Source organism: Canis lupus, chromosome 2 (genome assembly GCF_003254725.2).
Source record: "Canis lupus dingo isolate Sandy chromosome 2, ASM325472v2, whole genome shotgun sequence".
Classification (NCBI taxonomy): domain Eukaryota; kingdom Metazoa; phylum Chordata; class Mammalia; order Carnivora; family Canidae; genus Canis; species Canis lupus.
In genome coordinates this window covers 23,002,005-23,025,640 of record NC_064244.1, presented here as the reverse complement: position 1 = coordinate 23,025,640, position 23,636 = coordinate 23,002,005, and the positions used below count along the sequence as shown (strand labels likewise).

The following is a 23,636-nucleotide window of genomic DNA, read 5'->3' as shown; positions in this document are numbered from 1 at the left end:
GGAAATGTGGACAGAGACACACTTATAGGGAGAATGCCAGGTGATGATGGAGCTGCAGGGATCAACAGTACTTCAGAGCCAAGAGATGCAAAGACAGGCCAAGCAGCAGAAGCTAAGGGAGGGACCCTGAACAGACCCTCCTTCACAGTGCTCAGGAGGAGGCAAACCTGTGGACGCCTGTCCACCATGGCCTGTCAGTCAATGTGTGCTACTTCCTTCCAGCGGTGCTAGCTAACAGTTCACTACTCACAAAAGCAGCTTACGTGAGCAAGAAACTGATTTCGAAGAATGAGATGCGAATATGGAAAAGTATCTTTGGCTGGATAGATCTATAACAGGACTGGAACTGAACGGAACAAGTTCAATAACACAAGTATCCCCTGAGAGAAAGAAAGTCTTTTTCCTGAAGTCAAGACCAATGGTCTAAGATAGAGTATTTTAAATAAGTACAATAAATGACAGGAAAAGAAATGTCCAGTCTTTCATAAGATAAATATATCCCTTAATATAGGCTAGAATGTTATTTGACTGCTTTATATAGGCAAACAGTCATTTTGAGAGATTTAAAAATTTAAGAGCTCAAAAAGTAATTTAAATGTACACTTTGGATTAAGCATTATTCTACAAGGGACACTATTTACAACAAAAATATCATTTATTTAGGTTTACACAGGGACATAAAGAAAATACCTAATAAAAAATGCACATCTTTTCAAGATGGATCAAAAAAATTCTGATAGTGTAACTCCATACTCAGAGTGTGATCTTTGTTCCAGCAGTTTTGACATCACCTGGGAGATGTTAGAAACGAGTGAGAAGAAGCAGTTTAGTATGAGTCACTATGGTTAAAATATAGTATTTTAGGGGCACCTGGGTGGCTCAGTTGATTGAGAGGCCAACTCTTGATTAAGGCTCAGGTCAGGATCTCAGGGCCGTGAGACTGAGCCTCACATCGGGCTCCATGCTGGATGTGGAACCACTTAGGACTCATTCTCCCTCTGCCCTCCCACCGTCCTCAGCTCAGGCATGTACTCTGTCTAAAAAATATATATATATACATATAATGTAATTTTAAAGTTTAAGGAGCACTGGTCTAATTCATATGAATTTTAGCACAGAAACCGTATCAGCACTAACACTTGCCAAAGTTGTGAAGTTTCACAGTATTTTCAACACTGGCAGAGTAGAAAACTACCTTTTCTGCATTGGTTAACTATTTTACTAGAACACTATTGCCATTTTAACTCATTATAAGCAAATGCTTATGCTGTTAGGGCATCACTGCCCAGTGAGAATGGCTGCAACTTTAATTTACAGCTTATTTTAAGAATTCCTTGTGATTAGAAAAATTTTACATCATTATAACTAATGTCTAGGAACCTATCAAAATCTGCTTTAATAACAATGTCCAAATGAATTTTCACCTTATCTGCCATATAACATTGACAATATTAATAACTAATTTTAAAAAATAAACAGTAGTCACGTTAAGAGTCAAGTTGAAAAGTTTCTCAGACCTGATTCGAGTTTTCTCCTTCCTCCTGTTTAGGGATTCACCTCACAGCACGTTGTCCCTAAGGGATCTGATGAACCACTGCTCCAGATACACATCTTTCTATGGTCTGGCCCAGTGTTAAAAATAGAATAAAAAAGAGGTGCCAAACCACCAGGAGACTTCACCCCACCAGTTATGTTCCTTCAAATGACATTTCTTCACTTAAAACTTATGTTTAAAAAAATGGTTGGGGATCCCTGGGTGGCTCAGCGATTTGGCACCTGCCTTAGGCCCAGGGTGTGATACTGGGGTCCCAGGATCTAGTCCCACATCGGGCTCCCTGCAGGGAGCCTGCTTCTCCCTCTGCCTGTGTCTCTGCCTCTCTCTCTCTGCGTCTCATGAATAAATAAAATCTTAAAAAAAAAAAAAAGTCAAAGAACATTTAGTGTTTGAATGGGTCAAAAACTTAGGTTTCTGTGATTGCTTATTCCTCTACCATGTTCACTCACATCTGTATTATAAGAGCACTGGCTTTAAAAATATTATAATAATACCTCAGAGAGAGAGCCATTTTTTAAGAATGATGGACAAGTTAGCATTTTTTATTAAGTTATGGCTTCAAGAAATAATTTAAAACAGGAAGAGATAATAGCTCAAGAATTGGACTTTCACAAAATCAGGAAACGAGGAAAGAGGGAGCAAAGCTTAGGGAAAAAGTTTATTAGATGACTAAATACAGATTTTTAAAAAGATTTTTATTTATTTATTTATTCATGAGAGACACACAGAGAGAGAGAGAGAGAGAGAGAGAGAGAGAGAGAGGCAGAGACACAGGCAGAGGTAGAAGCAGGCTCCATGCAGGCAGCCTGATGTGGGACTCGATCCCGGGACTCCAGGATCACGTCCTGGGCCAAAGGCAGGCACTAAACCGCTGGGCCACCCAGGGATGCCCTAAATACAGATTTTTAAAAGTTTCTTTGTCCATTCCACAAATATTAATTGCGCATTTACTATGTGCTAGGCACAAGAGCTACAGAATTATAAAAAAACAAGACAAGGCTTCATTTCTGCTCTCAATCTTCAGTCTCACGAGGTTTAGATAAAGACATGGTAGCAAGTGATGGATTACACAGGATAAGATCTGTAGAAATATACAGTGAATGAGGGCAGCATATACGCACCAACCTACATCAGATTTGAAGAATATCAAGGTAAGATCTGAAAGAAGAGCAGGAGATATCCCTAAAGGAAAGCATGAGAAAGTTCCAAACAGAGAACATTAACTAGAAGGATTAAAAGGCCAGCTTTGTTTGGAATAGAGGAAGAGAAAGAGTTAAGGCCAATAAGGTAAATACAACCAACCACCCCCAGTTCATGTAGGGCCATGGTAACCGAGTTTAGGAGTTTGGACTTTATCCTATAAGCCATGAGGAGCCACTGGTTTTAAGCAGAAAAGTTCATTTACCCAGACAACAGATGTACATTTTAGAAAGAACATGTGAGTACATCAATGAGAAGGAATTGGAAGGGGCTGATATTGGAGACTGAGAAGTAGATCAGGGGGCTGCTAGCAGCAATCCTACAAGAGGTGATGGTAGCTTGATCTAGCTTGATCTACCTCCTCCAGCAGTGGAGGTAGAATAAATAGGCAAGTGTGAGAAGCATTCAGTAGTAGAATCAAGAATTGTTAATTAACTAGATATGGGAACCGAGGGAGACAACAGTCCAAACTTTTCTAGTGTGGACAACTGGCCCGGCAGTGCCTCCACTTGCTGAGCCAGAGAAGATAGGAGGACAGAGGCTGGGAGCAGGTGACATACCTTCTAGGTGGTTGTTTAGAAGACAGGTGGATATACAGTCAGAAACGAAAATGTGTGACCTGAGCTGGAGCAAGGGAAGATAACTGGGTCACAGGAGGGAAGGACACCTCCCACGGAGAGTATGCAGGGGTAGGAGTGGAGGGGCTAGGACTGACCCTGAGGGACACCAGCATCTCCAGGCAGAGGCTAGTCCATAAAGGAGTCAGGAGACAGGAGGAGGAGTCAAGGAGGAAGAGAAAGACCAGAAGACAGGAGAGCCACATGAGTCCAGAGAAGAGAGTATGTCAAGGAGGGGTCCACATGCTAAGTGCTGGTGAGGCAGCCTGAAAGAGACAGAATGGACCCCTGGGAGGCGGCTGGGGGCAGGCAGGAGACTGCAGTTAGCCACAGCAGTGAGAGGTGAGGAGTAAAGAGCAAATATGGCCAATCCTTCCAAGTTTGGTTAAATAGCACTGGAGGGAGGGGAAGAAACAAGAAGTTAACAAAGAGAATTTTGAAAAACTGAGTAACTGGTAGCAAACTAAGAAAGCCATACGTTTGTGTTCATCTATCACACATCTATTAGCATATAAGTTTAGACATCTGTTTTCCCATATTTTTTTTCCCTGTTGCTTAAGAAATGCCTGGTACTTAATAAATTTTCAATGACTTTTTCAAATAAATATATGACTTGGACTTGAAAGAATTAGCTCTTTCAAATACTTATACTTAGTTTTCCTACTGGACCAGAAGCTTGTGCATAAAGACTTTGTCCTTTTTTGTACTTTTTAATTTGGCATGGTGCAGAACTGAACCCGTGGTAAGTGCAGTAGGAGTGAGGTAAGCTCAGGGGGGCAAATCATATTGCGAGTATCAATTAGGCATCAAATGTCATAGTTACTGATTCTTAAGTCTACCCAAACATTTAAAAATTAGGAAAATGTACTATATTTGCACTGTGATTCAAGACAGACTAGGTATTAATAGAAATAATCCCATTCAGAGATGTGAAGCTCTAACATGGAAAAGCAAAGTTGATGGAAAATATCAAGATAAAAACATTCTAATAGTTCTGTTCACCTATCATGAGAAGAGAAATGGGTATTATCAAGAATACTGATACATATTTAATGCTCTGTAAAGAAATGTAAAAGCAGAAAAATAAAATTTTCATGGCCTGTTAAAACTACCTAGCTTCTACGTTTTAGTAGCAATAAAAGGTTTTATTAAAGGACTTTAATGAAGTGTGAATAATTAAAAATGACCTAATATCTTATGCCTAATTAGATGAACTTGTACTTCAGTTCTAACTTGGATTTCTAAAAACATTATACTCACTAGATGTTAAAAAATAGACCCCTTAACTGCTATGACAAATCAATGTTCTAACCTGTAATTTGATTAGTTGTCTGAGCATATAGGTCAAAGAAAAAAGTTATCAAGAACACATAAACAGGGGATCCCTGGATGGCTCAGTGGTTTAGCGCCTGCCTTCAGCCCAGGGTGTGATCCTGGAGTCCCAGATTGAGTCCCACATTGGGCTCCCTGCATGGAGCCGGCTTCTCCCTCTGCCTGTGTCTCTGCCTCTCTCTCTCTGTGTGTCTCTCATGAATAAATAAATAAAATCTTAAAAGAAAAAAAAAAAAAGAAGAACATGCAAAGAGAGTGAAGACAAGACAGAGACTCCTGTACTTTCTCGGCACTGTTGTCCACAAATAATGAACTATTCTGCTCCCAACCCTTAGCATACTCCTTCCACATCTACTTTGCTCACCCCCAAGAGCAAGTGACATCCTTGGGACTCTTTTACGTCCTTAGCCTAAACACTAATATCTTGAAGATCAGTAAAGCAGCAAAGCCAATGTCACCTTTGATTATAACCTGACCACAAGACAGAAAATTGAGTTGATGGTATGGGTCTTTAGATCAAATCCCAGAAGAACTTTATTTTTTTTTAATATTTATTTATTTATTCATGAGAGAGAGGGGAGAGAGAGAGAGAGAGAGAGAGGGAGGGAGGCTCTTCGCAGGGAGCCCAATGCAGGACTCAATTCCAGATCCTGGGATCACTCCCTGAGCCAAAGGCAGACACTCAACCACTGAACCACCCAGGCATCCCCCAGAAAAACTTTAAATAATATTCCCCCTTAAAAGATGATGAGTAGGTCTTATTAGAAAACATCCTCTAGGGGCGCCCCGGTGGCTCAGTGGTTGAGAGTCTGTTTTCGGCCCAGGGTATGATCCCAGGGTCCTGGGATCGAGTCCCGCAGACAGCCTGCTTCTCCCTCTGCCTAAGCCTCTGCCTGCCTCTCTGTGTCTCTCATGAATAATTAAATTTAAAAAAAAATTTTTTTTTTTGCAAAAAAGGGAAACCTTCTATGTGAAATTCCTTATGGAATTTTAACTGTTTCACTTTAAGCAACTCAAGTTTAAGTAGAACTGGCATGGATCTCAGCAGGACATTTTATAATTAAAAACAAACAAACAAAACATGTCAAAACAAATTCAACCTCCAGGCTTAAAAGTGTAGAATACAGGTTTTGGGTTTTGGTAAACATTAACACTGACTTGAAAAATTCTAACACAAAAGTGTCATCTATAACTAGTCATCTCTGTGAATGCAAAAGAGAAAAGTAAAGAATCCAAAGAAGTCCACTCAGAGAGTGAAAGCCAAAATCAATGGGGCTGAAATTAAAAAACAACTGTAATTATTTTATAATTTTTTCTTTTTCTCAAATACTTACAACTCAAAGACTTTTCTATTTTGCTAATTAGGCCTTTATCAGTAAGTATAATCCAGAACTATCCAATTTATTCATACCTCGTGAAAAATAAGTAGCTAAAGGAAGAAAAAGGAGAGAGAGAGATGGTCCTACCTCCCACCAGTCTTAAAGATTAGATCCGCATTAGGTGCTCCCTTTGGATGTTGGTAACGAGGGCGCCGCTCCCGATTGGTGTTTGCTGGAGCTGGGCGCTGGGCAAGAGACTGCAGCATTTCTGTAAGCAAGAGCAAAACAGAAAAGGTGGTTAACTCTCATAAATGCATTCCCCTCTGTGAAGCAAATAAACCCCTAAGGAGATGAAGTCTTTTAGTTCTGTCAGGTAAGCGATTAAAGAAAAACCACCATTACACAGACTACAATGATTAAGAAGTTCTGAAAGAGTACATCAGGGAGGAGACATGCTCTGGAAGCATTTAATATCCAATGTCAATTTGGCCACTATGTAAGTGTCTTGTGAGGCAGTAAAACAGTATGAGAAGCAGTCTGGTTCAATAGCTACAAACACATCTGGAGCCAGACAATATTGGTTCAAATCCCAGATCTGCCACTTATTAGCTTATTAGCTACAGGACTTCCGGTTCATTTCCCTAAATGCCAAATGGGGGTAATAATAAGCACTTATCTCCTGGAATTGTGGTGAGGGTTAAGTGCTTTGTAAAAAATACGTAAGATAGTGTCCAGCCCATAGTAAGCACTTACACCATTGGCTATTACTGATTGTTAAAAATGTTGATATCAACCAGAAGAGACTCTACAAGAGAGATTCAAAGAAAGAAAACCTAATGTTTATTTACTTAACAATGTCTCTTGCACAAAAAGCAGTTTGTCAGTACAGTGCTATATAAACAACCATGTTAATGGCTCTAAAATCTGGGCGCCACAGAAATGTCAAGAGGCTGGTTTATGAGGTTCATGGACTCTATACATAAGGTTACAGTTAATTGAAGAGTGTAGGGTATATCTGCGCAAAACTAGAATCTTAATCTGAGTACACCCTCAAATTTGAAGAAGCGGTCCTCGAGACAAGATTCCCAAATAGACAAAATGAGATAATAATATGTGTTGAATTAATTTGCTCACAGATGACTGGAAACATGAGACAATTAAAAATGATTATCTCAGTTACAAACATAACTATAACAGCACAGAATCTAACTGAATTATGGAGTTAGCAAAATAGGATGAAAATTATATTACTGTTATTTTGTAAGTGGGAAAAAATGAAAACAGAATGGAATATAAAAACAATTTCTTAGGCTCAATATTTACAAAGATGTTGTGAAAAGGAGGGGGAGGGTAAGAACTCTGGTATTCTATATTTAAAAAGCCCAAAAGACATCCAAATTTTCCACTTCTGTCCTATAAATGATTGCATACCTTGATAATCTTCTTGCTCTTGCCGTTCATTGATATCTAGTGTGAGTTTTTTCATTCTCATCCTCTCTTCTTGTTCTGCCTGTTGCTGGTTCCAGTGATTTGCAGCAAGTTGGGAAGACATGGGTACATTAAGGATCTTAAACTGAGAAAAAATAACAAGGAAATCACAAATGGCTTGAGAAAATCGAAGAAAAAAAAGATTTCAAATAAAATGCTAAGTAGAATTAAACAAGTTTAGAAAAATAATATCTTTCCTGTTAGTCAATAAAGACAGTATCATCTAAGAACATAAGGACACAGAGACCTGTGGTCAAGATCCCAGAACTCTCTCTGATTGATCTATGCCATTTTGAATGCTTGCATCCTTGAAATGATTAGTAAAGCTTAATACTATGTAAGTCTCTGATTCATCTGAATCTAATTGAACAATCTGATTCTTCACATTATCTCAAATGTCCTCTTTTGGTAGTCTCTTTAATATGATGCACTTTTTATTAAGTCCTCTTAAAATGTAATTCCCAGAACATTAAATGCACCAGGCCAGATACACTAAGGTGAAAAATCTTAAGTGTGGGTGTGAAACATCTACAAACCAAACTAACTGCATTTCATTTTTTATTACAGTAGATAACTATTTCCTGTATCAAAATAAAAATATATTTGAGGTAGTCAATTTGGCTACCAGCCTAGCAGACCTCACTCACTCTTCCCAATGAGATGAGTCTGACTTAATGTGCTCTTACTGGTCAAGTACAGATTCCTTGCAACTACCCTTTCTATTTATGAGCTCAAAACCATCTTTTAAAGAAAAAAACACATACACATACAATCAAGAAAACCTCACTGCTATCAAGATAATGAGCATGTCCATTGCTTCAAGAGGCTCCTCTGTTCCTCTGTAACCCATCTCTTCCCCTGCCCTACCCCCAAGCAACTGCTGACCTCATTTCTATCACTACTGATTAGTTTGAACTTCCTAAAATTTTATGTAGATTCAATCATACAACACATTATTTTGTCCAGCTTCTTTTACTTCCCACAATGGTTCTGAGATGCATCTATGTTGCTGTATGCATGAACAGTTTGTTCGTTTTTATTGTAGAATATACTTGTATGAATGCACTACAATTTGCTTATTTACTCACTTGGGGTTTCTCTTTTGGGTTATTAAACTTATGTTTGTGTGGACATAGGTCTCCAATTCTCTTAAATGCAAAATGCTAATAATGAAAAGCTGGGAATGGCTGGTGCATTTTACTTTTTTTATTTTTTTAAAGTAAACTCTATACTCACAATGAGGCTTGAACTCATGGCTCCGAAATCAAGAGTCACATGCTCTACTGAGCCAGCCCAGCGCCCTGTGGTGTATTTTACTTTTTAAGAAACTACAAAAATGTTTTCCAAAGTAGTTGCATCATTTTACACTCACTAGTGAATGAGAGTCCCGGTTCCTCTACACCCTTGTCAACACTTGGTATGGCCAGTCTTTATAATTTTACCCATTCTAGTGAGTAAAGAGTGGTATTTTCATTTTGGTTTTAATCTTCATTTTCCTCATGACTAAAATCATTTTTTAAAATTTAATCTAGAATTATGCTAAAAGTTGACATCAAGTTTATTGGATTGTATTGTCTCCAGAACGTACTTTTTTTCCCTTGCTCTTTGAACAAGGAAATTATTTGCCCATTATGCATCTTTTGACTACTGTCTCATTCTGAAAGACTTTCGAAGTTTAACGACAACTGCTCTACAATAACACATAGAAGTTATTTCAGTCTTTGAGGATATAACTTGTTTTTGCCTAAAGACTGGGACTCATTTAAAGTAGATAAATTATCCCTTTTGGCACTAATTTTACCCAATCTTAAACTTACCTTTCCAGATTGAAATCTTCCTTATTGAAAAAAGCAAAAATAAGTTGTTCTCCCCCCCAAAAAATCTCTCTATAACAGTGGGATTACCTTTCCTTGTTCTTACGACCCTGAACATAACCTTTTAAAAAGTACTTCCTCAGGATGCCTGGATGGCTCAGCTATTGAGTGTCTACCTTCGGCTCAGGTCATGATCTCGGGCTCCCTGCAGGGGGTCTGCTTCTTCCTCTGCCTATGTCTCTGCCTCTGTGTCTCACATGATTAGACAAATAAAATCTTCTTTTAAAAAAAAAAAGTACTCCTGCAGGTCAACTACATTCCAATTTTTTAAAAAAGCGCCTAGGGGCACCTGGGTGGCTCAGTCAAGCATCTGCCTTTGACTCAGGTCATGATCCCGGGGTCCTGGGATTAAGCCCCACATGGGGATCCCTGCTCAGTAAGGAGTCTGCTTCTCCATCTCACTCTCACCCTGTGCTCTCTCTAAAATAAGTAAATAAAAATCTTTAAAGAAAAGAAAAATCCTCCACACCCTCTTAACTACATCTCCTTTAGAAACTGCAAGTTGTGGGTTATTTCTAAATTCTACTGTATATGGTTTGACGATGGTCCATTTTTCCTTCACCCACAATTATGAATTCTGTGTTTTCCTGCCCTTCCCTCAAACTTCCTTTCAGTTCCACATTACAATCAGGGCTTTCATGAAATGTACACTTGCCAGGCACTGCTGTAAAGAAGACCATGGATTTTTGTGGTCAGACAGATGGGGTTCACAGCTCAGCCCTACTATTTATTACTACAATTTAGCAAAGCACTTAAGAGTGTACTTTCTCTCAGCTATAAAATGAGGATATGAACACTACCTTTTAGGGTTGCTGTGAGACTGAGACATATGTACAGTGTACAGTACAGTGACTAGCACACAGTAGGTTCTCCACAAATATTACCTATTAATAATGCCTCAAAATAACAAAGTTCAGAATAATAGCTACCCTCAGTAGTTAACTATACAGCTGAAACTAAAGCTGCAGCAAAATAAAAATCACCAGTCAACTAAAAACATTATCTTCTTAGCAGAATATGACTGACAATCACCAAGTAAAAACTAAAACGCTGACTACTTCTGTATATGTTTTGAGGCCTGTGTAATATAGTCTGCATCAGGAATGTGTCTGTCTCAGATGGCACTTGCCCCAACTGTGTCTTATTTTTACTAACAAAAACTACTGAAACAAAGTTCAAATAAAATGGCCATCATTCTAATAAACCTTTTATTTTTCACAATCAGGAAGACACACAAAAAGTAAGTTAGTGGAAAAGTTCAGTCAAAATGAATTTTCTGCCACTCTTTACATGTTACCTAATTATGTGAAAGAAAAATAAAAGAAATAAAAAGTAATAAATTTACTCTTCTTAAGGAGAATTACTGATTGGTCACATTAATTCAAAATGAAATTTTTAATTTTCAGCACTATTCATGAGGAAAGCATTCTGTTGCGCCTGCTTTTTCAAATCCAGGTGCTATAAACTATTGGTAGATAAAATCTGAATTAGACACTGCAAACAGGGTGGGCCAGATTATTGACAGCAGAGACAGAGATGTCAAATTCTAGAAAGACCACAACTATAAGAATCATTTCTAGAATGATGACTTGAAGCAATTTTCTAATCTTCCCGTAACAGAATACAATTATGAAATCGGATTACCAGATATCTAACACAAAGATTCTAAATAAAATTTAACCTACCAGTATAAATCAATAAACAGAGCTACATAAATTAATACACATTAGTTTTAAATATAGAATTGCACATAAAAGAACAATGTCTGAAATACACTAGTATTTTTTTTTTACACTAGTAATTCAATATGTTTTAGCTGTTACTATTATCACAATTATTTTATTTTTACTATAAGTAAGAAATCTGGCAATGCGGAGTACTGTCTCAGTGAAATACAAAATACCTGTTAGGTTTCAAGAGTCATTTATCAACTCTTTAAGGCTCTTAAAAACACTGTCAAACTGCATTAAGTTCATATTCAGTATTAAAAACAAATCAACCAAGGGCAGCCCGGGTAGCTCACTGGCTTTGGCCCAAGGCATGATCCTGGAGTCCCGGAATCAAGTCCTACATCGGGCTCCCTGCATGGAGTCTGCTTCTTTCTCTGCTTGTGTCTCTGCCTCTTTTTCTGTCTCTCATGAATAAATAAAGAAAATATTTAAAAATATATAAATAAATCACCTTTATAACAATTATTACTCCAGAAAATCTAGTTTGAGTGGCTTCAATTTTTTTGTCATCTAATTTGCTATAAAGTTGTAACTTTTTTAAAAAAATGTTTTGGCAGCTTTACAGTAAAGGCACTTGGTAAGGGTGGCATCAGGAAATTTGTGTCCTGTGCTCTCTGTATCTATTACTATCTCTTTTATATCCTTTTTAAGTACTCGAGAATATTTTCCTTTGCAAAACTTGTATCAGATCAGTCTTATAAATAAATAGAAACCTATATTTTTCACATTTTTGATCAAATCATTATGAAATTTCTTTTATAATGTTTTATACTACTTCATTAGTGTGATAAGTACCATAATTATTAATCTCATCAGTACTGAATTATGAAGGACAGTTCAAATATTATCAGGAACCCAGTAAGGGGGGGGGGGGGGGTGACGGCCCACCCTCTTTTCTTTGTGTTAATGTGGTGACAGATAGAAACATCTTAGAATTGCAGCTTGTGATTTCATGGTGATCAAGAAATTATGTCTGCCTTTCTTATTGGGCTGCTTTGCCTTGAGTATTTTGTGAAACAGTAATATGTCACTCTTTCTGTGTTTGTATATACATTTAAAACCAGTTTGTAAAGCTTCTCAGGAAAACCAGCTAGCTGAATAAGTAAGAGCATTTTAATATTGGAGTCTAACTTACCTTGAGGAACTCAAATTTTCACCTCTCTTTACCCTTATCATCTCAAATAAAGCATCTATTTGGTACTAGGGACAGAAAATGACTTAGAATTTGGCAGTGATTCTTTTTTTAATAATTTATTCAAGTAATACAAAATGCATTAAAGTCCAAAGGTATCTTTCCCCTACCCCACCTACCCATATTCCTGGCCATCCCCAACTGCTGCTGTAAACATTCCTATAAATATCTTTATATATTTGCGGAAGTATAGTCTATAGTATAGATACGTAGAAGTGGAATTGCTTAAAGGTTACAGAAATAGAAATTACTAATTTGGAAAACTAGTCATAGATGTGCTCATACTGTCTCTCAAATAAATAAAAATAAAGATAAGAAAAGTGGTTCACAAGATGTTTGCCAGTGATACAAACATTCAGCAGCTAAATTGGAATGGAAACCAAGACGTATCTAACTGAAGTTGCCATGTACTGCCCTTCACAATGGAAAAAAATCAGGGCATCCAATGAAGGTGATTTAGCTTATATTTTATTTTATTTTCTAAAGATTTTATTTTATTTATTCATGAGAGATAGAGACAGACAGACAGAGAGAGAGAGAGGTAGAGACACAGGCAGAGGGAGAAGCAGGCTCCATGCAAGGAGCCCGATGTGGGACTCAATCCCAGGTCTCCAGGATAGCACCCTGGGCCGAAGGCAGGCGCCAAACCACTGAGCCCACCCAGGATCTGATTTATGTTGTATTTTTTTTTTTTAAGATTTTATTTATTTATTCATAGAGACACACACAGAGAGAGAGGCAGAGACACAGGCAGAGGGAGAGGCGGGCTCCCTGCAGGGAGCCCGACGTGGGACTCAGTCCCAGGTCTCCGGGATCACACCCTGGACTGAGGGCGGTGCTAAACTGCTGAGCCACCGGGGCTGCCCTAGGTTGTATTTTAAAGCTACTTCATAACTGTAGCTGAAATTGAAACATACACACACATGCACACTCACAATCCCAGTATAAATTGCTCCAGTCAAAAGATATATAAAACAAATGATTCCTTATAAATATTTATTGCAAAAAAGTTGAGTTGTTTACGAGTATTAAGCTATAATAAATATACTATATATTTGTTTAAAGCAATCAAAAAAGCTCATTAAAATATGATATAATAGTTCTATTACATTAAAACTTGTTTTAATGATCAAAATATTTTTTAAATTCATTATTCTAGTTCATAAATATTTAAATCTAGAAAAATAAAATATAAATAGCATTATCCTCTTTTCAACTACTCATTTCCTTAGTACAAATTTTTATTTTCCTAATAACTACAGAAGAAAGTTCTTTCTGAGCACAAATCTGGTGCACAAAGAGATCATTCACCTAAGAACTAAAGATTCCTATAAGGCAAAAGATTTCACATTTCTAGAAAAACTGTTGCACCAGAAGGGCCAACACCCAAAAGTTAAATAAAGAAATAAAAATCTGAACAAAATAACTTTCTTTTTCAGACCACAAAATACCAGTGATGTTTCTTCAAATAATGTTCCTAAAATTGAACACTTTCCAAAATTCCAAATAAACTTTATGAGTTGAAAATGTACTTAATAACCAAGTACTCTGAGCTCTCATTTCATGTTTAATATTTTTAATAAAGTTCAATGAAAATGTTTCCTTAAAAATTAAACTTTCATATTTTAAGAAATATGAATTTCCATTCCTCGTTTTGTATAAAGTTATATGGGTTATACAGAATATATACGCCAAAAATATTCCTTCTAAAAAATGAACACATATTTTTACTTTGATCAATGCAATTTAGAATTTAAGACTGCTGAAATGAACTTACCTTTCAAAGCGCAGAAGTTTCTCAGGACAGGCTATGGTTTAATTTATGCCTACATGTTCTAAAAAGGTCAAACTGGCTATGACTTGACAAAGTTAAAATGAATTTTCACATGTGCCTCACAAAAGGGAAGGACAAATGAAGAAAACAGATTATTTAACTTTTGTGCTCATACTGTCTCTCAAATAAAAATAAAGAAAAGTGGTTCACAAGATGTTTGCCAGTGATACAAACATTCAGCAGAACTGAAATGGGAACCAGACGTATCTAACTGAAGTTGCCATGTACTGCCCTTCACAATGGAAAAAAACTCTTTTGTGCTCAGAAAATCTGGTATGGGGGGACACCTGGGTGGCTCAGTGGTTGAGAGTCTCCTTTGACTCAGGTCACAATCCCGCATCAGGCTCCTCACAGGAAACCTGCTTCTCCCTCAGCTTATGTTTCTGCTTCTCTGTGTCTTTTATGAATAAACAAATAAAATCTTTAAAAAAAAATCTGGTATGGGGCACAGGGGAGGAGCTAAGAGCTTTTAAAGAAAACAGAGAATGAAGCAGACCTAAAATGTAATGATGAAATAAAAAAGTGAAGCTCAGAGAATGAAGTAATCCCTAAAAAAGAAAACAAACTCTGGGCTTTGAGAATCCTGCGAACCGTGATGAACTGGCAGTTTCAGGTGCTCTGAGGAGAGCAGTTTTGCAAAGATCTTGGTTCAAGACCAAGTGTAGGATCTTGGTCAAAACACCCCCTTATTTTCCTAGGGGCTGAGTAGAGGATGGGGGTACGGGGGAAATGCCAGAGCTCAAACTTGGCCTAAGGGTGGATGAGGACAGAGCTCTCCTAAAAAAGCAATAACCCCAGCAACAGGGATGGAGGGGCCATGACGGGAAAAGAATTATGAAGGCAGTTTCTGAAAGACACAGCAGTGCACCAAGACTAAGCCAAAGTTAACTACTGACATACAATGTGATGTGAAGCCTTCCCTGGCCCTCTTGCCAGGATTCTAAGTGGTGTACAGTTTTGCACCTCAAGATTTACTTGCAATATAGCAAAATAATGGTATCCTGAACAACTCTGAACCTCTGAGTATAGGAGAGGTTACTTGACAAAAGCAAAGATAAAAATTAATTTGGGCGTCATCTCTTCGTGGCTGTACTAGTGGAGAGGAACAACTATCCTTTCCATCACAGATGTTCTCTCATTAGACGTCTTGTAGACCATCACCTTCAGCACCCCTCTCTCCACACCCCAGTCTCTCTCTAGCCTCTATTTTACTTTATTTTCCTTCATAGCATTTTCCCCATGTCTCCTGACATTATGTATTTCTTTTTTTTTTTTTTAAGATTTTATTTATTTATTCCTGAGAGACAGAGAGAGAGAGAGAGAGAGAGAGAGAGAGAGAGAGGCAGAGACACAGGCAGAGGGAGAAGCAGGTTCCACTCCATGCAGGGAGCCCGACGTGGGACTCGATCCTGGGTCTCTAGGATCACACCCTGGGCTGAAGGCGGCACTAAACTGCTGAGCCACCCGGGCTGCCCAACATTATATATTTCTTCACTGTCTGCCTCTCAGCACTGGAATGAAAAGTCTCCCCTCACCACCTCCAGAGGAGGGACTCTGGTAACTGCTGTACATTCTGCACCTGGGACAGTGCCTGGTGCATACAGTGAACATCAAATTACCTGTTACAGGACTAACTGAAAGAATACAGCTTGTCTCTAAGTTGTGGTAGCCACCATATTTCATAGAATCTAACATTCCCTTAATTTTAAGATGCTCCATTATTTTACATACCACTAAAAGCTAAATAAAAAAATGTTGCCGATTATCACAAGATCCCATCAATGCTAGGAGGCATAATGTTAATGTGGGAAAACTTTTATAGAACTGGTGATGGGGGATATATCCTAGAGCTGTGTCTGAGAATTGGGCTTTTTTTTTTTTTCTTCATAGCACGTTGCATTCTGCAAATACATTTGTCTATCACCCTTGGCAGGATGTGAGTTCACAAGGACAGGACTTTATCTTATCTATCTCCATAGCCTCAGCAGCTGGTATTTTTGGCAGTAGTAGATGCTCAATAATCAGTAAGTGTTTGAGGAATGAGTATATAAATCTCTAAAGTAACAACTAGCAGTCAGGGAAATGATTTTGAGGAGCGTCTATAAGATAAGGAAAGATAGGGGAAGCAGTATAAGGAGAATGGAAAAGGATCAAAGGTAAAAAAACAATGATTTTCTTTTTTTTTTTTAAGATGGTATTTATTTGAGAGAGAGAGAGAACGAGCACAAGTAGGGTCAGGAGGGCAGAGGGAGAGGAAGAAGCAGGCTCCCTGCTGAGTAGGGAACCTGACATGGGGCTCAATCCCAGCACCCTGGGATTACAACTTGAGCCAAAGGCAGACACTTAACTAACTGAGCCACCCGGTGCCCCCAAAAAACGATTTTCAAGAGAAATCTTAACAAATGAAGATTTTCTTGAGCTGTATCTGTCATCATCTTCCTTTCCTTTTCTACCCTGAGCTTACTTATGAAACCTTCCTCCTGAAAGTCAAATTATTTATATATTCTAATATAGAAGAATTTAAAATTTAAATGTCCTTTCCTTTAAAAGTATCCATTCAACAGAAGTCAGATGTGTCTTCCATACATATAATAAATAAAATTATTTCTACCACTGAATACTTTAAATATTTCTAACTCTTTCCTCTTATAGGCAAATGATAAACTTAGAACCTACAAAACAGTTACTACTTAAACTTGCGAACAATCAATTGTGAATGTAGAGAGGACAGTCTCTTACCTGTTGTTTATTGCCTTTTCTAGTTAACATGACAAACGGCATCGTGTCTGCAGACTCTGTTTCTCCCTCCCCACCACCAAGTGGGGGCCCTTTCCTCAGCTGGCTTTTGAGATGCAAGGGAATAGCAACATCAAGTTGGTGCACTTTGACAGATTCACCACTTCGTTGCTTAAAGACGGAAATGAAAAAATATAAATATACTCTAAGGTACACGTCAGTATATGTAAATACAAGTTGCAAACAATTCATTCAGTGCCATATTTCTTAAAACACACTAATTATTAGAGGCAAAGTAATCTTTCTGAGAGGTAGCTGAAATGGAGTCCCCCACCCCACCCTGCTCCCAACTCTTTACATATGACTTGGCAGGCCTATGTGACTGGCTCCTGTTTATCTCTGCAGCCTCTCCCAAGCCCAAACACAATGCTGTCGGTTCTCCTAACTTCACTTGCTCCTGAAATGCATACCCATACCACACATCTTCCGTCATAATTATCCTGTGTCATAAGTGTCTGCTCATCTGTGAGAATCTTCCACTAGGCTAGTGGGGTTCAACACTGGACACCCTTCCCGGGGTGTTCTTAGCAGTGTTTTACATACCACAGGTGCTCAATTAATATTTAAGAATGAATGAAATCTATTAATGTTCAGATTTGTTTGCTTTGTTAATATCAAGTTTTTAACATTTACACTGGATTTATCAACCAATTATTTAACCAAACCTTTATTGAAGACTTACTGTGCATTACGCTTAGGGGTACTAATACTAAAAACATAGTCTCTACCCTCAGAGCTCATAACTTAAGTAAGAGAGAGAAATAAATTAATCACAATTTACCCAAGTTATATATATAACCTGGGTTGGGGGTACAGGTCTGGTTGGGAGTGGGTACATGTGAGATTTCATAAAAGACTGAATAAAAATGGGAGACTTAAGAATGCCTTTAAGGCTTCATATGATTTCTAATAAGTAGATGGTAGCAGAGCAATTTGGGGATATGGAGGGAATTTAGGAAGGGGAAGAACAGGTAGGTGCAAGAGCAAAGGCATGAAACAGCATGGTGCATTTCAGGAACTGCATGTATTTTCTATATTTGCTGATGGAATACAAATGAGGAAAGAGCTGAGCATGATTCTTCAAAGCTAAGCAGGTAATCCTGAAAGGCCATGAAGGTTTTGAAATTGCTTTACTACAATTTAAATGGTCTTTTGATATAGGCTCCCTATTTTCAAAAGACTTCACATCAAATAAAAAGGTAATAAAGGTGTAAAGTTTTATTTCTAAGCTCCAATTTATTAGAATTTGCCAGAAGTTCTCCAAGGTTTGTAAGATTTATAAAGACTTTTTACTTAAAATCTGAAAAGATCAGGTTAGATCACTTGATTCATAAATTACTTACTAATATAAATATAAGCTGCAACTATGTATACTGTTCTATATTACACACGTTTTTCTTCTTTTTGATTCTGTCATGGGTGTCTTTCTAGTTGTATATACAGAGTTAATTACATAGCTCGCCTCACTTATATAGTTGGTCCTCTAGTGACAGTCTAGACTTTTTTTTCTATTACAGTATGACATCTTAGTATATTTAATTTCATGCATTTGAGAGAAAGTTAGTAAGGTAAATTTTTAGATCAAATAGCATGCCCATTTGACAGGCATACTAAATTTTTCTTAAAAGGCTGGGCCAATTTACATATTCCAAATGTAGATGTTTATCCATATTAACCACAATGGGTATTATTATCTTAATATCTGATAATCTGATAAAAAGGCTCATCTTAATTTGCTTATCTTTGATTATCAGTGATTTTCAGCATGATTTTACCTAATTTTTTTCAATCAACAAAAAAATCCTGGGTCACTGATTGGCTGCATCACTCAGCATCACTGGCTTATAGGATCTGTTGCTATAGTACAGCTATGAACCCTGTGTTATTTTGTAGGCTATATATATAGCCTACAAAGGGAATAAACTGCTTATCTGTCTCTCCAAAGGGAATATGATTATGTCTTATTTGATAACTTATGCTCCTAAGTAACATGAATTTAAGACTTCATGATATTTTTATATATGAAGAAACTTTAAAATAAGTAGGAAGAAGCAAATTGGCCTAATATACCTAAAACATGAATTTGTACCTTATCATAGCTACTGGCCCTGTAGCATCCATGAAAGTAAAATCCAGATTTCTTTCCTAAAGAACTACTCCATCAGCTCAGAAAGACTATAATATCTTCCATCCTAAAAATAGCCCTCCTCTTTTACCTCGTTACCTCCCCCTTTCTCCTCCCTTTCTAGTAAAACTCCTCAAAAGTCCCTTGTCTCTGTATCTAGTATTTTTACTTCCTCCCTATTTTCCAATGAGCCTACAGCATAGGGCCCTCATTCCCTTTCCCCAAAAGAAGCTCTTTCCTTGAGTCACTAATGGGTTTAACAACAGCCATATACAAGGTAGTAGTAAAGAGTCCAAGGTATATGACCTCTAACTAATGAAAAATATAATTAACCTAAATTACTGCGAAGATGGAGCTTTTTATAAAATCCAGGGTATTGTCAAGAATATATTAAACAACAGTTCTTTAAACATCAAATGAATGACCAATATTCCTCTAAATATTTACAATAAGTTGTTCAAATTTTAAATCAAACTTAAGAATTTGGTATATTAAATTTCTCCAAATATTTATCTTTGGCAAAGTTTGAATCCTAAACAAACTAGAAGTAAAAAGGTCTTAGAAACAGATAGGACTTCAGAGAGAAAAGGCAGAGACTGGTATAGTGAAATTACTCTGTTCTAAGTCTTACATTTACTACTACTATTTATTTTCCCGCAGTGTATATCAAAGAAATGTGCAAATGGGGATGTGGGATACAAGAAGTACTGGCAGCTGCAAGCTGTATAAATGAGGAAAAAGCTGCTGCAGAGGCAAATGTTTACATGCGGAGACCCCTGTCTCCAGAACTGAACATGCTGCAGTATTCTATAGTGAGAAGACACTTAAGGAGTAGAGTAACCGATTTGTACCTGAAGATTTTCCAGCATCATTTTATCCAGAGCTTGAATGAAGTCCTCATCTTCCACACAAGGTACATGCTTAAGTCCACCTCCCTTAATCATTACCTCCTTATTAAAACAAAACAAGAAACCAGACAAATCTTAACTATAAAGTTTTGGAGAACAGAGTCTTTTGTACTGATAACTTGGTTCAACATAACTCAATGAATGAATAAGCAAAGTATGTAATATGATTATGCTAAAAAAACTTATTAATATAGTAAAGTACTTAGGAAAACAAGCTGAAAATGAATTTCCAAAGGAGTATTTTTCAATAATCACAAGAAACACACCTTCAGTGACTAAAACTAAAATAATAATGAGAATGTTGCATGATTTCAAAAGTCAGTTTTCAGCCATACATACAGTATTTTCTTCATCAGTTTCGTTCTCTTTATTGGAATCTGTAAGGTAATCAGTATTCTCTTCCTCTTCCTCCTCGCCTTCATCATCATCATTATCAGAACCCTCCTGAAATTATTTAACATTAGTGGAAAATTAAAACATCTTGAAAAGGGTTACTATATTTTACATGCCTTAAGATTCAAATACTTCTGTATAATCGTTCATTATTCTCAAGTTCCAGCAGTCTGCCTACAACTCAGGGCAAAGTCAGCTGGCAGCCTTAACTGAAAACTAATGCACACCAGTAGCTGAAACCCCATTCACTATCTTCTACTGATCTAATAATACAAAGATCCTTTGTAGAGACTCTTCCTTGAATTGCACAAGGAATGAGCTTCCTGAAGCTTTTGTGTTATTTCTCTTCCCTATTTTTTTTTCTCTTCCCTATTTTGAGACTATATTTCTCATAGTATTTCTTTAATACCCATCTAACTCTGGAATGAAACTCAATAAATAGTTCAAATTTAACATGGTTAGCAGCTGAAAGCAAGGACACTAAATTTATAAAGTGCTACATTGTATAAAGCACCTCAGCTTGGAAGGTGCTCTCACATACTTCATTTTGTTTGCTCTACTGAATTCTGAGGAAGGTAGGATAAGCTTTCATGTCTTCATTTTTATACATGAAAAAACTAAGGCTTGGATAAATTAAGTGACTTGCCCGAAGACACATTCCTTATTAAGCAGAGGAACTAGACATTCTGATCCCCCTCACCACTTCTCTCCATCCTCTCCTGCCAATGTCCCCAGCTCTTCTTCTATCAGCCAAATTTCTTTTTCAAACAGAAGACTGGACAGAACTTGAGTGATTTTTCAAAAGGGCACACACACACACAAAAAGCACACAGTTTGTACCCATCTGCCTATTCTTCCACTTTCAACAACACAATTCACTCTCAGTTTAAAAAAAAGTCTACACTAAACTCAGCTTCTTTTCATTGTGTTAAGAGAAATAGTGAATGAGAAATAATCCAAGAGAAAATGAATTATTTAAATGTTACAACTCTTTTGGTATACATAACAATTCCCACAGTCCAAATAGTGTCTTATTAATTCACTATATAGATATTTGAAGTTTTTTTTACTGTTTCTGAAGTGGAAATATTCTGGGAATGTAAGAAATACATTTACTTATTTCAAATGTAATGACTTTTTAAAACATAAGTTTATGATTCAAAATCAAATTTGCTCTTAAGAGATGCTCTTAAATTTGCTTGAAAAAAGTAATCATTTCTTAACATTTAATAAATACTTCCTATTCAAAAATTAAGTTACACTAAGCTAAAATGCATTTTTTTCTCCTTACCCTTTATTATATTACCCAGGCAAAATAAAATGGATTAACTTTTGAAATTGAAATGCTGAACAAGAATTCCACTATCCTAATCCCTATTTTACACAATAATCTGTAGGATCAGGAAGTGAATGGATCACAAACGCTGGCTGAGGAAAGCAGGAGGGGCAGCACACAAGTCACATTGTCTGAGTCCAGATACTGGCTCACCACTTCCTACTATGAGATTTTGGGCAAATTAACTTACCTGTGCCTTATTTTCTCACCTACCTCATGAGAGGTAGGTGGTATGAGAAATGGTAATGTAAATATTATTTGCATTTACAATGATAAATCTTGTACTTACTGTTAAATTATGTAAATGCTACAAAATATTAAATTGTAGCAGAACATTTACTTTAAAGTTATCTTTAAATTTACACAGCTGATATTCAGGAGGAAATATTTTCATTTGGGTGCTAGGAATAACTTCAACAGGCCATATGGAGCCAAGGACCAAGGTGAGGACCAAGATGAAAACAAAGTACAACTTGTCTGAAGAGTGAACTCTAGCCCTTTTCTTTCACAGCTGAAGCAAGCAGTTGAATATCTCACACTGCTCTTATTAATCAACCTATCTTCTCTAACAATGTTCTCCCTATGCTTGGAGAACAGCTGTGGGAAAGAGTGGTCTTAGGTAGGAGGAGAAGCAAACTCTTCCAACTTCATTTATTAAACCACATCTTTTCACTTCTCCTTCTGGATGAGGCTCAGGCCAACATCAATTGAACACTGTTATTTTTCTATACTTAGCAAACAAACATAAATCATGTAGGATATTCACAACTGCAAATGGAAAAGTAAGCAATGGTTAAAAATGATACAACTTTCAAAATTATAGACATTTACTTTTGAAAAAGAGGAAATACATCCCAAATCTTCAGATAAGAAATTTGTAGGAAAATGAGTCACTTTTTCGGTGACAAATTTACTAAGGATGTTTAATTTATTAGATTCTGTTTAAATAATGCAGCAGCAAAATCTACTCTTAAAAATGGTCCTAATAAAAAAATGTCCTATGATCCTCTGATCAATACTATGATTTTCTTAAAAATAAAAACAAACAAAAAAAAACACCTTAATTCCATGGGTTTTCTAACAGAAATACACTACTGGTTACAGTTCCTATAAAAAAAACTAAGGAGATTTTATTTTATACATTAAGGAAGTCTGGCTTAAATAATCAATATACTCTTGTACAAATGTACCTATTGGCTATAAATAAAAGTCATCACCTCTTCTTCTGGTTCATTTACTTCACTTTCATTTCCAGATTGTTCTTCAGTTTCAGCTCCTCCTTCTTCTTCTTCTTCATCCTCTTCAAGATTTTCTCCTTCTGTCATAGAATCTTTGGAATCTTTGTCATTAACTAGGCCTTGAAATGAGGAGAAAATGGAAAAGTACATTAAAAAGGGTAAATTTTCAATATTATACAACTTAATTCAAAAGTATGTATCAAGTAAGATAATTCAGCAGCCAATTTCTCAGACTAAAATAAGAATACAATTTAAAATTATTTGAAAAACATTTTATAAAAATTAGAGGCTTTCATTTCAACAAAAAAAGCAGTAAACATTCATCATATACATAAACCAGCATCTATATGTGTATACAAACATATATGTATTTTTTCTCTTTCAGCTTCTGTTTATCTCCATTTCAGAAGAACACAGACAACATATACCAGCATATAAAATACAACCTCAACCATGTAAGATGCAGCTTTGGTCACACTTTTTATCAAGTGACGTCTCAGAATCTCTCAAACATGAAAGATATAAAATTATGTTGCCTTTATGGAGAACATACATTTGGCTATCAATCTGAGTGTCTGCACATGAAGACTAATAAGGGAAGGAGACAAAAGTGTGTCACCAAAGGGCTTCATTTTTTTTCTTCAGTAAGAGCATTTTCCTCCTAAGGGAACTTCCTGGCTGGAATTTGCTTCCACCTCC

At 36.8% G+C, this 23,636-nt stretch overlaps 1 protein-coding gene across 3 annotated transcripts in view; it reads right to left on the bottom strand.

Moving 5' to 3' along the window:
* Positions 1-23,636, bottom strand: part of UPF2 (UPF2 regulator of nonsense mediated mRNA decay) — a 102,407-nt gene that overhangs the window by 1,720 nt on the left and 77,051 nt on the right. For 2 of the 3 annotated variants that reach the window (XM_049100847.1, XM_025445054.3), the window contains exons 16-21: positions 22,917-23,056; positions 20,310-20,414; positions 19,914-20,012; positions 16,881-17,048; positions 7,455-7,596; positions 6,171-6,291 (exon numbers count right to left, since the gene is read on the bottom strand). In XM_049100847.1, coding sequence (XP_048956804.1) covers positions 6,171-6,291; positions 7,455-7,596; positions 16,881-17,048; positions 19,914-20,012; positions 20,310-20,414; positions 22,917-23,056 — 775 coding nt within the window. Of the gene's footprint in view, positions 1-6,166; positions 6,292-7,454; positions 7,597-16,880; positions 17,049-19,913; positions 20,013-20,309; positions 20,415-22,916; positions 23,057-23,636 lie in introns of those variants that run through there. The other variant, XM_025445056.3, reaches the window with a different exon arrangement.